The sequence below is a fragment of the Nicotiana tabacum genome, chromosome 8 (assembly GCF_000715075.1).
Source record: "Nicotiana tabacum cultivar K326 chromosome 8, ASM71507v2, whole genome shotgun sequence".
NCBI lineage: Eukaryota > Viridiplantae > Streptophyta > Magnoliopsida > Solanales > Solanaceae > Nicotiana > Nicotiana tabacum.
In genome coordinates this window covers 161,011,762-161,029,192 of record NC_134087.1, presented here as the reverse complement: position 1 = coordinate 161,029,192, position 17,431 = coordinate 161,011,762, and the positions used below count along the sequence as shown (strand labels likewise).

Sequence of the window (17,431 nt, the reverse complement as noted above, 5' to 3'; positions counted from 1 at the left end):
ACTGCAACAATGTTTGACGACCCTTTCTCTGCTACCACAGCTGGCTTATTGTCTACCCCTTTCAACTGGACTACTGATTTCCCACTGGTTACCTTTTCTTTTGAACTGGTTTCACTTGAACGGATCATCATCACTGTCTGCGAGGGCTTATTAGGCTCCCCTTCCTTGTGTATCAACTCAATCATATGGGTCTCATGGTGAGCTGGCAGCGGATTCTGGTTGATATTTGGTGCTTCTGGGGCCTGAACCTCGATCCGATGAGTATCAATAAGCTCTTGCACAGCTGTTTTCAGTTTCCAACACTTCTTTGTATCATGTCCCAGGGCCCCTGAACAATACTCATAACTTACCGAGTGGTCAAGATTTCTGGGAAGGGGATTTGGCATTTTGGCCTCGATTGGACTCAACATACCAAACTGCCTCAGCCTATGGAATAGACTAGTATAGGATTTTCCCAATGGAGTAAAAGTCTTCTGCTTCTGTAACCTCTCATTCTTAAAGGCTTGATTGGGTTGAAAACCTGCTCCAGGAGGGTTTCTGTAGGCTTTTAGAGGTGGATAGTTATTTTGTGGAGCTTGGTATGGATTTTGGGGAGCCGGTGCACGTCATTGTGTATGAGCAGGAGGTTGGGTATAGGTTTGTGCATGATGGACAGAAAAATGGGGATCTGGCGGTGGGTAGTAATGTTGTGGTGGGCTATATGGAGTGTGGGGGTTATTTTGGGGATAGGGTTGAGACTGGTTGAAGTAATGTTGAAGGTTCCTGGATCCACCTCAAGCTGCTGACTCAATCGTTGCAACGTCCTCTTTCTTCTTCTTTTCAAGTACACCTCCAGTATTGTTTTGAATGGCCTGGGTGGTTGCTTTGATTTCTGAATAACTCATGATCTTATTGAACTTGAGTCCATCCTCAACTATGCCTCCTATTTTCACAACTTCATTAAAGGATTTGCCCACGGCCGACACCAAATGACCAAAATAAGTGGGCTCCAAAGCCTGCAAGAAATAATCAACCATTTCACTTTCTTTCATCGGGGGGTCAACCCTCGCTGCTTGCTCCCTCCAACGGAACCCATATTCTCGGAAGGTCTCTCCGGGCTTCTTCTCGATCTTTGTCAACGATAGTTGATCTGAGATGATTTCAAGATTATATTGAAAATGACAAGCGAAGGCTTGGGCCAAATCGTCCCATGTGTACCACCTGTTGTGGTCTTGTCTAGTGTACCATTCTGACACCGATCCGCTTAAACTTTGGCTAAAATATGCCATCAGCAATTCATCTCTTCCTCCTGCTCCTCTCATCTTGCTACAGAATCCCCTTAAATGTGCTATTGGGTCGCCATGCCCGTCGTACAGATCAAACTTAGGCATATTGAACCCGGCCGGTAACTGAACATCTGGGAACAAACATAAATCTTTATAGGCCACACTTACTTGGCCCCCTAACCCCCTCATGTCTCGGAATGATTGCTCCAGGCTTTTGACCTTTCTGATCATCTCCTCCTGCTTAGGGTTTTTGGGCGGTTTCTCGGTGTCTGTCGTGAGATCAAGATGAGGGGTGTAAGAGTAGGGTTTTGGAACTTTGAAGGTAGGTCCAGGGGGATAATACTGGTTGTCATGAGTCTGGAACAGAGGTTCACTAGAGGATCGGTGTAGGGTAGCAGGCGGAGGTGCCACAAGGACGGGAGTAATTAGTGGAGGAGGGTATGGGACTTGTTTGGGTGGAGGAGCCTGTGATGTATGAGAAGTGGTGCCTTGGCACTGTTGGTAAAGGGGAAAAGATGGAGATAAGTTCACAGTGGGAGGCTCCTAAGGCCGAGCCAACGGTGGGATATAAGCGGGGTTAGCGGGATAAACTGATGGTGGATGCCCCTTCGCCCAGGCTTGGTACATTTCAGTCATCTGTTGCTTCAGCTTATACATTTCCTCCCTCATTGCATGAACGTCCATTTCTTCTACTTCTTTCGATGGGTCAGTGATATACTCGTTTTTGGTTCCTGATTGGCCATATTCAACCTGTCTTTCGATCGGGTGTTGTATGAATGAGTTGCCAGAATGCCGACCAGCTAACCACCTACTTGACCTCAATTTAACAACAACATTGTTAGTGGTTAGGTTCTCAACAAGTTGGTAATCGCACATTTGAGGGATGAATGCACCTAAACAGTTAACCATTTCTATCATGCCTTTGCTTGGCCGCTTGCGTCATCCCGGCTTGGTCATTTGCAACTTTCTTTCTTTTTCTTTTTCTTTGTTTCTTTTCTTTCTTTATCCTCTCTTGTTTTCCCCTCTTTCTCTTTTTCCTTCTCTCTTTTTTTTTCTTTTTTTTTGGTTATGGTCGAATTCTATGGAGATTGCCTACGTATCATGACCCCGCATGAATCAGACCGGGCGTAATTCTGGGAAATAAGTGCAAAAGAAAATAAGACATTTTTGGGATTTTCAGTTTTTTATAAAAACAGATGCTTTGATTACAAGGACTCAATACTAACAAATTTCAAAATATGAACAGACTCTGATACAAAGACACAACACAGACTCCAAAATTAAGTTATCATACTCCGAAGGAATACAAGAAAATACGAACCCAACATGACTTACAGACTCTGACAGAAAAGGAAATACAGACTCAAACGGAAAATCACGAGTACATTAATGCTCCTGGTGCCCGCGGGACATCATTCGGTCTCGCTACGGGCCTATGTGCAAGATCCCTTTGAAGTCGGTCCAGGTCGTTCATTATTTGTTTAACAAAGGTCATCACCGCTGCAAAGAACGTGGTGCGAGTCATATCCTCACAGATGTGGCACTTCATAACGATGTAGTCAGGAATGCTTCTAATTCTCTCTCTGATAACGCCCTTTTCTTGTAACAAACGCCCAATCTGCTGGGCCCTGGCCTCCAAAGTTTGCTCAGCCACATAATTTTGTTCCTGAATTTGTTGCAAGTCTAATTCTAATTGCGCCAATGCCGTATAACAGTGTTCCCTTTCAACCCTGAAGTCTTTTGCCTGCTTAATCATTTTGTTTTTTGTGGCGATGACCCTTTTCTTCAACCCCGCGACCTCATCGTCGTACCTTTCTCTTAACTGCTTAACCAAGCGTACTCGTTTATCTGCATTTTTAGCCAATTGTTTTTGAGCCTTGTCTAGTTCACTTTCTGCTTTGTTCAAATCGAAATTATAGTTACTCACTTTCTACCTTAGGTTAGCTATGAGCTTTTCATCTTTGTCACTTCGGACTGGATTTTCTGCCGCTACTTTCAGTTTCTGAATTTGAGCCTGGAGGGCCTCATTTTCCTTGGCGAGCTTTTTCTTTTCTTCTTCATCCACCGCCACTTGCAAGTTTTTCTCGAATTGGAGTTCTCTGACTTGCTTTTCCAACTTGCTTATGGTAGCCCTATACTCGTTTTCTTTGGTCAGCCAATCCCATTGCACCTGAGCTCCGTCGGTAAATTGCTGGACGTGGGGTCTTTTTGCGGGCCTATCATGTTAATGTTGAACTCGGGATCTTTTACCATACCAAGCAATGTAACTGGGCTCCACCTCGCCTCTGGATAGGTCTCGTACTTGAGTGTTAGGCCCTAAGAATCTGCATTGATGCCAAACCCGACGCACTTTCTCTTCTGGGAAGGCGGCTTTTGGCATTAATTCAATGGCGTGTTGGCTCAAATCTTCATCGTGTGGGATGGTCTGGTATCTGTCTAACTGACGTAAGACTCTGTGCGGAGCATAAGGCTGGATACTCCGAAGACCCATTAACAACAAAAAACACACCTCAGCTGACATGTAGATTACTTCGTTGACTGAGAGCCAACCAAATGTCCATTCAACCTTATTTGTGGTCAAAGATCTCAAATGAGCATGCCATGCGTCCGTACCCTCTGGAAACTCATAACCCTCTACTCGCTTTTCGTGTTTATCAATGCACTCGAGGTCAGTCGTACCACAATTCAAGTATTCGGGACGGTGGCAAAGGTGTTCCTCCATCCATATTTCTAACAGCATATTGCACCCTTCAAAGAACTTGGCCTCTTCTCGACAACGAGTAAGAGCTCGGTAAATTTCTGCCAAGATCAATGGCACTATAGTCCCATTTGCCTTTTTCATCATAAAGTCAGCAATCCCTACTAGCCCTATCTCTATGTTCCCGTCTTTTCTCGGGCAGACCAAAATACCGAGGAATGCCACTATGAAAGCTAACCCTCTCCGAGCTTCCCACTTGTCTTGATTTCCAGCGTGAGTAAGACCAGTATCAGGTGTTTCGAAGCCTCGGGGATTCCTGTATCGTCGGTACAGAAAATAGAAGGTACAAAATCTTTTGGCCAAATTTCCATCTCGGATGTCTCGACTGATGCTTAACAAGTCCAAAAATTTGTGAGGGGTCACTGCTCTCGGTGCTACCGGGTACTGACTTCTGAGACTCCCTTCGAAACCGACATATCCTGCTATCTCTTCCAACGTAGGAGTTAACTCGAAATCTGCAAAGTGGAACACATTATGTGCTGAGTCCCAAAATGGTATCAAGGCCTCAATCACGTCTTTTCTGGGCTTAACCTTCAAGAGCCCAATAAGACCACCCAATGCTTTCGTCGCAACTTTCCTGCTATCGTCTCCCAAATCATGCCACCACATATGTAGCTCCAAAGGGATCTCTTCACGGACTGAGAAAGGTTCATTTTGATTTGTGCTCATCCTGCACATTTATTAAGGCGATTTTAATTAGGATAAAACTATGACTCATTTTGCTTTAAAAGAAAGGACCGTTTTTCAAAAAAAATCACAAAACATACGGCCTTGTCGACACTGCCTTTCAGCACTTCGCAAACGAAGATTTTAAGGTTGTGTCAACTAATCAGCCATAACCTTTTAAAAGCGACCAAAAATGGTTGTTCCTGCAAAAACAACCTTCCGGCGCCTTTTTAGGGTAATTCGGCTATTTCTAACAAGAATGGAATCACCCTGATTATTTTCAAATTAAAGTGGAATTTTGGGCTATTTTTTTTTTTGCAAAAGAAAGTTGAACCCGATGGGGGTTGCCTACGTATCTCACACCCTGTGAGAATCAAACTGGCGTAGTTCGGGCAAGCAAAACATACTGTTTTGGCAAGTCCTCTTGGAAACTTGCGGACTGGCTTTTCAAAACCCCTTTTTTTCCTTTTTATTTTTTATTTTTTTTATGTTCTTGAAAATTCGGCAGAGTTTCGACACTATTTGGACGTCGATTTTTTCCAGAACAGGCGATTAACTCTCTTAGCCCGCACATTGCCATTTCTCTTTCCTCAACTTTTCCCAATATTCATAAACCGGTCAGCATGCAAGTCCGAAGCAAATAAATGCACAATTGGATGCATCAGGATGGTCTTTTGTTACGGGTGCACCTGTCCTAGACAGACCCAACCCCTGTGTTGAGTCTCCAAAGTCAAAATGCACATGATGCAAACAAACGTTCCTACTAGGGATCCGGCATGAGGTATTGTTATACTAGGTTTAAAACCTGCGGTTTATCGTTCTAGACCTGGCTTACCCGAGCGGACAGCTTGAGCCGTGGAGGGCAGCGTACCGGGAATACAGAAGCTTCACCGGCTTTGCAACTTGTCCGAACCTTGTTCTAAATTTGGAATATGACTCTAACAGAAAAGAAGTCACACGAAGTGCACACTTCTTCATGATTTAGAAGACTCAGAGAGAAGAGGGATTTCGCACCAGTTTATATATACAATTCAACAAATATCAAAGCGGTAAAACATTTATCACGATAACATGGAACATGTAGGAAAATCAGATAAAGCCAAATATAACAATTACACTAAGCTCGAATTCTTAAACCCTGAACCAGAGATTCTGGGTTCGATCCCCAGCAGAGTCGCCAGAGTTGTCACACCTCCTTTTTCCTACACCCGGAAGGGTATAAAGGAGTTTTTCCAATTAAAGAACAATCAAAATGGGATTTATTATTAAAAGATTCAGAGTCTCCACTTGGGAGATTTATGGTGTCCCAAGTCACTGATTAAATCCCGAATCGAGGAAAATATGACTCTGTTTAACAGTCTGCAAACCAGAAATCCGAGTAAGGAATTCTGTTAACCCGGGAGAAGGTTTTAGGCATTCCCGGATTTCGTGGTTCTAGCACGGTCGCTCAACTGTCATATTCAGCTTATTTATTTTATTTTAATACATGTTGAACCTATGTGCCAATTTTAGCTTTCAACCGCTTTTCTTCAATTATTTTTAGAGAAAGTTGAATGTCGTTTAAAATGTGTCTTTGGATCGCGTCACATGAAATGCACCCGCAATCCTGAACACATTTTATTCAACGTTTTTGGGATTTGATTTGGGTCACATGAAATGCACACCCGAGTTTAAGAAGGTAAATTATTAAAAGCGCACCTAAAGTGACTAATGCGTTATTATCTTTGGGGAGGGCTGTGAAATTCGTTAAACGGCCCATCGAGAATTCTAAGTATTTTATTAGACATTTAAGAGGACCCCGCAATTTATGCATTTTGTTTAGCAGGGCTCGCCTCATTTATTATTTAAAGGCCAACCTAAAGCAAACTACAATTTTCTACTTAGTTTGTCTCTAATAATAAAAGAAAAATCCCTAATTAATTAGTATTGTTCAAGAACTAATATACTTACGTCCTTGACTTTTATTCAAAATTTCAGTGATTCCCTTGGGCTTCAAGCTCAGCCCAGTAAGAATAAGACACAGTCAAAACTCAAGTTGGGCTTCGGATAGACTTCATTCAGGCCCAACCTTGACATTCAGGCTTATTAACTTGCAAATGATGGAGCTATTTCACATTTATTCAAATCAACACTTGACATACTCATATGCTCTTCTCAATAAAATTCAAAACAGCTAGACGTCTAAACCGACTGGATTGGATTTATATTCTAAAATTCATATTTTCTTATCTATTTACCTACTAGTGAACTTCTGGATATTACTAAAGGCAAAACAAACTGGGAAACGTGAATTGAATTTTAAGAAAAATAGTCATGAATATAAACCTCAGATGAGCAGGCTAAGCAACTTAATTACGAGATTTTACTTACACTAACACGAACAGGTTAATAGCCTAACTTCACACTTTATTCACATCTAATCATCATACAGCTAAACTAAACTACTTAATGAAACGCAGATGTTGATATGAGTAACTAATCTACTGATCTTAGCTACTGCAATACAAAGTTGTTTGAGACGTCTCTTCAGCTTGAAATTAAAATTAATGTGGATATCATACGCTGATCTCAAAATCAATTGCAACACCCAAACTATTTCTGATTTTTTTTATTTTTTAAAACAAAACCGTTAAACTAAAGCAAGTTCTAAGTTATACTAAGGCTACAACTGGATAACCACAAATTAACATTCCAAAACAGTCCAATTAGGTACAAATTACACAGTCCGAGTTTCATGTGAATATAAATCCAATTAGACTACACTACACAGTTACATATCATTAATATCTACTTAACTAGAGATGTATAGTCGTCCAAACATGCATCATCCAGTAAACAAATGTCTGAGTACTTTCATTTCATGTTCATCTTAAAGCTACATCAATTTGAGTTCAAGTGTGCACCTGGAAGTTTAAATAACAAGAGAGAATAGAGAGGTCAGCAGTAGCTTAGCAGATGATCAAAACAGCCCAGAAACAGAATCAGCAATCCAGAGTTGAGCTCCGAGAAGGACAACACCAATATTAAACCAAATAAACTTGAAGGAAACCCAAAACAGCAAGCAATTGAGCTCAGAAATCGAACACACTCAGCAACTAACCCACAGCTAACTCAATCCAATCAGATTCATTTCAACAAATGATTACAAACGCTGTCAGATTTCAAATATCCAACAGAAACAAAGGGAATTCAAGCTATTTTGGTTTCGAAATGAGCTAGAGAGTTGAACTGAGGCTAGAATTCGAAAATGACTTAAGGAAAAGCAATGAAACAGTACTTTTTGGATTTTCTGTTATGTTTTTTTTTATTTTTCTGAAAAAGCTTAAGATCTAAAAGAGATTTCACATTTCAGGTCTAACTTTATGAATCTGAAATTCAAACTTCAACTTCTGAAGCTATAGAGTATTTTTTGGGGGAATTTTTGAGCTGAAAACTTGTGTTTCAAGGCATCAATGATGCCCTTTTATAAGCACCAAGAGGGCAGCCCTGAAAACTTCTATTTACCCTATTGGTCCTTTACTTATTAAATTGCTACCCAAGTTACCACCCTCATTTGCTGAAATGTATCTTAAAACCCGTCTCTAGAAGCTTCTAGGATATTCTAGTATAACCTACAGCCATTCTTCCCAGCCCTAAGTACCCAAATACCCCTGGAATTAAACTAGAATTACAGCTATAACCAAACAAATCCATATACTTGATTTACCAATTATTGAAGAACAAATCCAAATTAACTCTTAACCATCAAAGTAAAGACTAGCATAGCTATACCTAAACAATTATCTAACTACATTTAACTAAACTAAGCCTAAACTACAAAATCAAGATTAACAGAATTAAACTACCAAAACACAAAAACACACACAGCATGCAAAACAGAAAATAAACTAAATGAATCTCTTAATGCATTCAAACAAATTTACTAAATCAATTAACAAGTTTAAACTAATCAACAAACTAAACTAAAGGCTAAACCAAAATCAGATGGGTATGGAACGAGTGAAAACAGAATTAAAGAAGATTTTGTTGATTTTCATATTACCAATTATTATTAACAAAATAAAACTAAAATATTACCAAAAAGAAAAAGAAAAAGGAAAACAAAAGAGGGGAACTCACTGGCCATTTCGGATTTACAAATCGGCCAATTCCAAAAAGGATTTGAACGTCGTCGACCTTGAATTCATCATGAGGGAACCCCAGGGACCATATGGTATCGATTTGGTAGGGATTGGAGCAGTTAGGGTTTTGGCCGGAAAATATTCAAATTGAAATTCGAACAATTCCGATCATATTTGAGAGTCAAAGCCTTGGGGGTTCGATAGAGGACACAGAGGCGATTTCGTGGTGTTAATTTGGGGTGGTTTGGACGGAGTTGCGTCATGGCCGGAAAACATTTGAATCAAGATTCGAAGTTAACGGTTGATGTTTGAGGGAAAAGAATTGAATATTTGGAATGAGGATGAGAAGGGGAGTTTGGGGTGTATTTTTTGGGCGATTTGGCGGTGGCGCCGTCATCGCCGGCGGCGAAATTTCGTGGCGGCGGGTATTAGGGTTCTTGGAGGCTGGGGGTGTGAAGAAGACGATGGGGGTAAGGGGGGGACGATTAGGACAGTTTTATATGGGGTGGGGTTAGTTCCTGACCGTCTGAGCTGATAAACCTCGACGGCTAGGATTTGGCTTTGAGAAACGGCGTCGTTTTGGACTCTAAGGGGTCGGCCGGGTATTGGGGTGAGCTGGGCTCGTGGGTGTTGGGCTCTAACTCAAACGAGGCCCAAATCGTGGGCAGCCCTTTGATTGTTTTTCTTCTTTTTATTTTCTTCTTTTCTTTTGTTTTATTTTCATTTTGTATTTTTTCTGATTTTATTAAAAATTCTAAAATAAAACTAAAGACCTAATATATTTCCAAGTTAAGCTAATTAATTCCTAAAATTGTTTAAATCCTATTTAAAAAATAAACTCATGACAAATTCAACAATTAACAATTAAAAATATAAACATGGACTATTTTTGTTATTTTCTTCATATTTTGTTCTAAAAACAACTTAACCGCTAATTAATCCTAAAATATGAAAGTAAATCCTAAATGCAAATGCCAAGTATTTTTTGTATTTTCATTAAAATGCGCAAATAAAATGCAAACAATTAACACAAAATTCACAAAGTTGCAAAATAATGAAAGGAATCATTTTGTTTGAATTTTTGGGAATAATTCACATATAGGGCAAAAATCACGTGCTCACAGAGATGAAGAGAATCGGTTAAAAACTCATGGATTCAAACGAAAAACAACAGGAAATCCTTTCTTACAAACGAAAATGGCCGGAGACAGGCCAGTAAACGAGTTTTAAACCGGAACAGGTTGGCTTTCCTTGAGATCTTCTCAAGGACTCATGAAATCAAAGAGCCATGGAGTATAAGAGACCAGAGGTGGTCGGAGAAGGCACGAGAACACCAATAGGAAGGAGGTTCTCGCCGGTAACGGTGATTAGGGTTAGGGTGAGTTGAGAGAGGATTTGGGAGAGGAGGGATATGAGTGTCGGCGGGGTCAAGAGAGAAATGAGGGGTTTGGGAGGGGTTAGGTCTAGGTTTAATTAAGGAAAGGGAAATGGGGACCGTTGATCTGAATGATTAACGGTCAGGATTGAATGGGGGATATTGGGTCAGGTTAAGGATTGGGTCATGGGTATGGTTTAATCGGGTTTGGGGCTGGTTCAATTAGGCTAGAATTGAAAAATGGAATTGGCTATTTGTTAAATACCCGATTAAAATTAGATAAATAATTAATAAAAATAGCTAATAATTAAATAAAATGAAATTAAAGCTAAATAGGTAAAATTAAGGTAATTAACTAATATTTAAAATATAAAATAACTGATTATTGAATTAAAATAGCATAAAGTGTACAATTAGGCTATAATTGCAAAATTATTGTAATTATAGCCAAACAATGCCAAAAAAGGTGAGTATCGCATTTGTTTTAAAATCTCACAACTACTTCTTGGAGGTTAAGACGTTTCGTTTTCTTGATTTTCAAACATAAAAAAAAATAAAAAATAAATAGAGGTCATTTCCCTAATTCAAAACTTACGGGTCCTTTGGTTAAATCTTCTCTTGCTTTCCCCTTTCCAACCAAAAGCAACGGAAAATAAGTGTAGTAAAAATTGAAGCGGGAAAAGTCACTGTCTCACTGGGGACAGTTGCGAGGAGTAAAGACAGTGAATAATTAAATGATATTCCGCGGACCATTTTCTTCTGCATTTCCTGAAGATAAGATGGACACAGTACCCTCCACACACATTTCATGTACTTCCAATCCCCTAATTTTAGGGTTTTAGAGCATATTCCTTTTATACTCCTTGTTTGTTTTCACTATCTTCAATAATATGGCAGCTCACACTTCCATTTTCCTCAAAATCAGTTTTCCCGGTGCAGAACCTTCGCTATTCAATGCCCCAATTCGTAATAGAAGAAGTTTCTTCAGGTTTAGCAGAATCTTCGTTGTCTCTTCGCATACCAATCAGAAGATTCTCAAGCCCAATCGCAAGTCTAGGTTCGGCCAGCCAATTTCTCCTTATGACTCTGACTCCGACGCTGCCGACGCTGACGGTTTTGAAGATGAAGAAGAGGAAGAAGACGACGTTTTGACTTCTGACGTGAGTTATTTCAATTGCTAATTAATTAATAGTAGTATGTTTTATACGTGTTTAATAAATGTAGCTGAGAACTTCAATTGCTAGTTGATTATATTGAAAATTCATAGCAACGTTCATGATAGAAATAGAAAAACAATTGTATATTAACCATAACCAATAAATATACTCTGTAATATTTTTATTGTTTATATTAGTTTATGGTATTAAATTAACTACCCTTAAAGATAACACTTTAATTGTTTAATATTGGATCCTATAGTTAAATTAACTAAACCTTGCGCAGGTAAGTTCAACTTAACACAGCAAAATTAGTCGGGTAAATCTCTTGGGGAACCGGAATGTACCTCTGCAATTTATGCTATTTAGTATGAGGTACAGCTAGCTTTTTGCTGAATGATGTTACCTAAATTTTAAATCGCTAGGATTAAAAGAAATTACTTGCTGAATGGAAAAAAAACAAGTTTTGGAACAGAGGGCAGCACATACTTCGGTTATGGAGTTGTATCTTTTTGCACAAAGATAACACTCTTATGCTAGTGCAGCATAGACTCTACCTGCTTTATCTTCAATTTCACAATGATGACTGTTTGGATCTTGTATCCTCAAATTGCTTGCTTGTTACAAACTGAGAAATGATGTCTTAATTTGATCTGTTCACATTAGAACACTGTTTAGACAACCTTGTTTGAGTTTTTTTGGGGTTTTATTCTTGATTACTGATGCTACAGTCTCCTTCCCCTGCCCCTCCCCCTCCCGCTTTTCTTTCATTTGAGGAAACTTGATGCTTCTGCCTTTCCTGTTTTATTACCGTGTCTTAATCGCCCAGGATGAATCTCTAGATGTTAGAGTTTCTGGCCACGATAGGCAGCGCCAGAAGTTTCAGAATGCAGCACACATCAGACGAGGTATGTGTCCAGTCTTTTCATCTTAATGGTTGGAAGGAACACAAATTACATGCTATGTGTGTCGTGCAGACGGTCATCACCATCCAGAAAGAGGATCAGGTGCAAAGTTGGGACACCAGAGGCAAACTCCTGAGATTACCCAAGGCAAGTCGAACAATAAAAGTGATGAAAATTCCCAAGAGTACGCTAAAATGCTTCAACTAAACTGACTAAGCATAACTTTCTTGCATGCAGATTGCAGAGAAAAGGTATTAAATGTTAGCATGTCAAGCTCTAAATTTTGCTTCAACCATAAGCTGCGAAATTATGTCTTGTGACATTGTAGGAGGCAAGGGAGAGCTTGGCTAAGGACAGATTTAGTCATCTAGCAGAGGAACTAGATCTGGATGAGAGATGGTTTCCACTTCTTGATTACCTAAGTACTTTTGGATTTAAGGACTCTCACTTCATCCAGATGTACGAAAGGCACATGCCTTCCCTTCAAATAAATAAAGGTTCTGCACAGGAAAGGTTGGAGTTCTTGTTGAGTGTCGGTGTCAAACATAAAGACATCAGGAAGATAATTTTGAGGCAGCCTCAGATTCTTGAATATACTGTGGAAAACAATCTGAAATCCCATGTCACATTTTTGGCTAGTTTGGGAATCCCAGACTCAAGAATAGGGCATATAATTACTGCTACTCCATCCCTTTTTTCCTATAGTGTGGAAAATTCATTAAAACCCACAGTGACATACTTGCTTGAGGAGGTTGGTATCGAGAAGAATGACCTCGCTAAAGTTGTGCTGCTAAGCCCTCAAATTCTGGTGCAGCGGATTGAAACTTCATGGACAGCCCGCTACAATTTTCTAACTAGAGAATTGGGTGCACCCAGAGATAGTATTGTCAAAATGGTTAGGAAGCATCCTCAATTACTTCACTACAGCATTGAGGATGGATTGCTTCCCCGGATTAAGTTTTTGAGGAGCATCGGAATGCACAATTCGGAGATAGTGAAAGTGCTGACTAGCATGACGCAGGTCAGCTTTATTGCCTTCTGCAGTTTATTTCTTCACCTGTGAGTATGGTTGGGTTGTCTCACCAATTTAGAAAATGCTGCTCCGTCCTACTCATAGAAATCGGGGTTTTTTACATCTATCTCCTATTTTGCATAATATTCTGCTCCTTCATAATAGATTTCCTAGCATAACAGACTTTAGTTAAAAATAGTACTATTAGAAAAAGGGATGACGTTTCAGAGAATTAGAGCTGCACTAGCATGGAAATCTTCAATATTATGGAAGATTTCTCGGTCTTTTGATTTGTTAGATTATAGTGGACATATATTCACAATGACTGTACATGCAGGTGTTTTCTCTATCACTTGAGGAGAATCTGAAACCTAAGTACTTGTACTTGGTTAATGAACTTGGCAATGAAGTGCGATCATTGACTAAATATCCAACGTACCTAAGCTTGTCGCTGGATCAGAGAATTAGGCCACGCCATAGGTTTTTGGTTTCTCTAAAGAGGGCTCCGAAGGGACCTTTTCCATTGAGTTCACTGGTCCCAACTGATGAATGTTTTTGTCAGCAGTGGGCAGGGACTAGCTTGGACAAATATCTTGATTTTCGGCAGAGATTGCTTCTAAAAGAACTTGCCAGAAAATATGAAAGACGATAATGTGTTTGAGCTCACTGGTAGCAGAGCTTCTGCCCTGTGACTTATGATAAGTTTGTGAAAGGATTTTGAAGCACTTAGGCGAAAATTAAAGATCAATACACATACCCAGGTAGGCAAGCATCTGTACTTATGTTGTTCAAACACTTTCTTTTTTCTTAACTTGATACTGAATAATCTTCTATATCTTTTAATCCTTATAATTCACGACAGGAACCAGGTCATTTCTTCTTTACCCAGTTAAGACATACAATTTCAGCTGTTGAAGTGTGACTTTTGCTCTACCTTGAGATTTGAAGTCAAATTGCACGAACAGAACCATATATTTGAAAGGTGAAGCATGTGTTTTTTTATAAATTTTTTGGGAATTTAATTGTAAGTGTAATTATATATAGATACAGTGCTATATTGTGAAATACTGCACAAAATTTTGACATCATCTCTGCCCTTCGAAAAAATAGCACGGTATAGCCAGTTTTCGGACTGGTCATTCAAAAATAGCCAGCGTTTACGAAGTCAATGAAACATAGCCACTATTTTGCTGCAACAGAGACCGGTTCAGCATAATCTACTGGAGTTCGGTGCACTTGTGTATGAACTCTAGCATATTATGCTGGACCGGTATACTTTGCTGACTCCAGTATAATATACTGGAGACTAGAGCACCGGTGCTCCAAACTCCAGTATATTATACTGGACAATTATACTTGCTGGAACTCCAGTATATTATGATGCAGTTCTAGTGTAATTATGCTGGAACTCCATCATATTATGCTGGAGTTCCAGCATACTTATCCTGGAACTCCAGTATAATATGCTGGAGCTCAAGCATACTTATGCTGGAACTCCAGTATAATATACTGACGTATTTTCCGGGTTTTGAATAGTATTTTCGCTCAGATTTATTTTTACATGAAAAGTGGCTAAATTTCGATTACTTTTGAAACTGGGCTATTTTGAACGACCAATTGTAAATCTGGCTATTTTTTAATATCTCCCGTGCCCTTGAGGCTTTCGTAATCTGGGGCCATTTTACTAGACTTTTGTACCTTGCTGCAAATTTTCACAAGGCAGTTTTGTAGACTTTTTCATTTACCGAGAGAATCTCAGTTAAGAATACTTATTGGAATTGATTTGTTTTCTACTACTCTATTACATTTGAAAATAATTTTGTTTTGATGTGGTGCATAATATGAGTGCAAAAGTTGTAAAATGATTCGGTAAAAAGCTTCTTTTATCCTTTGGCCGTTCAAATTATAATATTTAGACATCTTTCTATTGCTTCAGACAGATGCAGCATTTTTCTGTTTCTTTTCCTTTTTTCCTGTGTATGTTGGACAGTCGGCGCCGCAGATGCAGGTTGTCTGTCACGACTCTAAACTCAACTCTGTCGTGATGGCGCCTATCGATGGTACTAGGTCAGCCAACTATCACAATGCTTCAATAATTCATTAAATGATAAGCCAAAGGCCTTTTTATAACAGGATTCTTCATAAAAGAAATATGAGTTAAATTCAATATAGAAATACTGAACGGAAGCCTCAAACATCGGGGTGTCGCTAAGTCATGAGCATCTAATAGAACTGGTCTGACCATAGCAAGATTTAACATACTCTGAAATTCAAAATACAACTCAAGAAAGATAGGGAAGAAGAAAAGCAAGGTTGCGAACGCCGGGCAGCTACCTCACTATTTTCAAACTGCTGCGAGGACTATCAACAACCTCCCCGATCAACTACTCCTGGATCTGCACACGAGGCGCAGGGAGTAACGTGAGTACACCAACTCAGTAAGTAACAATAATAAATAAGGAACCGAAGATAATGACGAGCTACACAGTTTTAGTTCATTTTGAATAATTTCATAAAGGAAAAATAGTCATACTTCCCAATTCCGGTAATTCAGGTCAAATCAGCTTGTTTAAGTCAAGTTCAAGTAAAACCAGATAAGAATGTCATTCAACAGTTTTCAAAACATGGATATAAAGTAATTGTGTGTATCAATAATGTAATCATATACTGCCTCTCAGCCAATCATCTCTTAGTCCTTCCAATCACTCCAACCTCACAATCATTCATTCCTTCCAGTCACTCATTCCTCACAATCACTAAGCACTCGGTACTCGCACTCAGTAAGTACATGCGCTCACTAGGGGTGTGCAGACTCTGGAGGGGCTCCTTCAGCCCAAGCGCTATATCAAGCCAATCATGGCGTAATTCAATAAAACATGTTGCGGCGTGCAGCCCGATCCCATAAATATCCTCACAATCAGGACCTCGACCTCACTCAGTCATCAATCTCTCCAGTCTCTCGGGCTCTCAAAAATCAAGAAAAATCAGCCCAAACAGCAATAACATGAAGTATCAGATAGAATATCAGAGACTGAGATACGATATACGAGTAAAAACTGTGACTGAGTACAGTTAGCACATAACAGGTAATTTAGCAAGTAACGCAGCCTCTGTGGGACTCAACAATACCAACATAGCCTAGACATGGTTTCTAACATGATTTACAATAAATTTTCATAACATATGGAGAGCATATAGCTAGCAGCATGTTGTTCAATTTTACAGTCTATACGGGGCGGACCAAGTACAATCTCATCGGTGTACGCCCACACGCCCGTCACCTAGCATGTGCTTCACCTCCAAAATAGTCACAAGACACAATGTCTGGGGTGTCATACCCTCAGGACCGGATTTACAACTATTACTTACCTCAATCCGAGCAAAAAACTACTCTGCAATGCTTTTGCCTCTCCAATCAGCCTCCAAACATCCCGAATCTAACCAAAAGTAATGCAACACAATCAATATACTCCAAAGGAACCAATTCCACAAGAAAACTACTAAATTGGACTCAAATCCTGAAATTGGCTCAAACCCGACTCTCGGGCCAACGTCTCGAAATCCGTCAAAAGTCACAAAACCCGAAAGCCCATTCACTCAAGAGTCTAACCATACGAAATTTATCAAAATTTGACATCATTAGGTCCCTCAAATCCCCAAATTACACTCTTCAAAATCTCAAGCCCTAACCCCCAATTTTCATTTCAAAACCCCACTAATTAGATGAGAAATTAACAGGAAAACACCATAGCTAAGGGTACTTAGGCTCAAGGGACTTACCTCAGTGAAAATCCTTGAATCCCCTTCAAAAATCACCTCAAAAGCTCCAAAGTCCGAGTTGAAAATGGCGGAAATGAGGAAAAATCACGAAGTCGCACTTGCGGTCCCTTCACCGCATCTGCGGACCAAGCTCTGCTTCTGTGGAAATCACATAAAATCTCTGGGACCGCTTCTGCGCCTCTAGACCGCATCTGCGATCATCACAGGTGCGGAAACTACCTCGCACTTGCGGATTCCCTCTCGCACCTGCGCATGCCTGCCTGCATCTGCGACTCCCGCAGGTGCAGGAATTCCTTCGCACCTGCGGTTCCTGCCTCCTCCATGGCCGCGTCTGCGGCTCCTCAGTCTCTCCTGCGGGCTCGCACCTGCGGCTCCCACTCCGCAGGTGCGGA

At 40.0% G+C, this 17,431-nt stretch overlaps 1 protein-coding gene across 2 annotated transcripts; it reads left to right on the top strand.

The window, feature by feature from the left end:
* The first annotated feature begins 10,929 nt into the window (after nucleotides 1-10,929).
* LOC107829319 (transcription termination factor MTERF9, chloroplastic) lies at nucleotides 10,930-14,344 on the top strand. 2 transcript variants are annotated; one of them, XM_016656793.2, is made up of 7 exons: nucleotides 10,945-11,345; nucleotides 12,172-12,250; nucleotides 12,320-12,394; nucleotides 12,485-12,498; nucleotides 12,576-13,268; nucleotides 13,597-14,020; nucleotides 14,122-14,344. In XM_016656793.2, the coding sequence occupies exons 1-6, from the start codon at nucleotides 11,076-11,078 to the stop codon at nucleotides 13,909-13,911; spliced, it is 1,446 nt and encodes a 481-aa protein (XP_016512279.1). In that variant the 5' UTR covers nucleotides 10,945-11,075; the 3' UTR covers nucleotides 13,912-14,020; nucleotides 14,122-14,344. The 2 variants fall into 2 exon arrangements, with proteins under 2 accessions (XP_075075933.1, XP_016512279.1); XM_075219832.1 differs by lacking the exon at nucleotides 12,485-12,498 and having other exon boundaries at nucleotides 10,930-11,345; nucleotides 12,320-12,412.
* Nucleotides 14,345-17,431: the final 3,087 nt, after the last annotated feature.

Excerpts from the sequence above, each read along its gene's own strand:
- LOC107829319 (XM_016656793.2), top strand. The coding sequence starts at position 11,076 with ATGGCAGCTCACACTTCCATTTTCCTCAAAATCAGTTTTCCCGGTGCA. Across the intron at positions 11,346-12,171 it reads ACGACGTTTTGACTTCTGAC|GATGAATCTCTAGATGTTAG; the intron begins GTGAGTTATTTC and ends TTAATCGCCCAG. Across the intron at positions 12,251-12,319 it reads TGCAGCACACATCAGACGAG|ACGGTCATCACCATCCAGAA; the intron begins GTATGTGTCCAG and ends TGTGTCGTGCAG.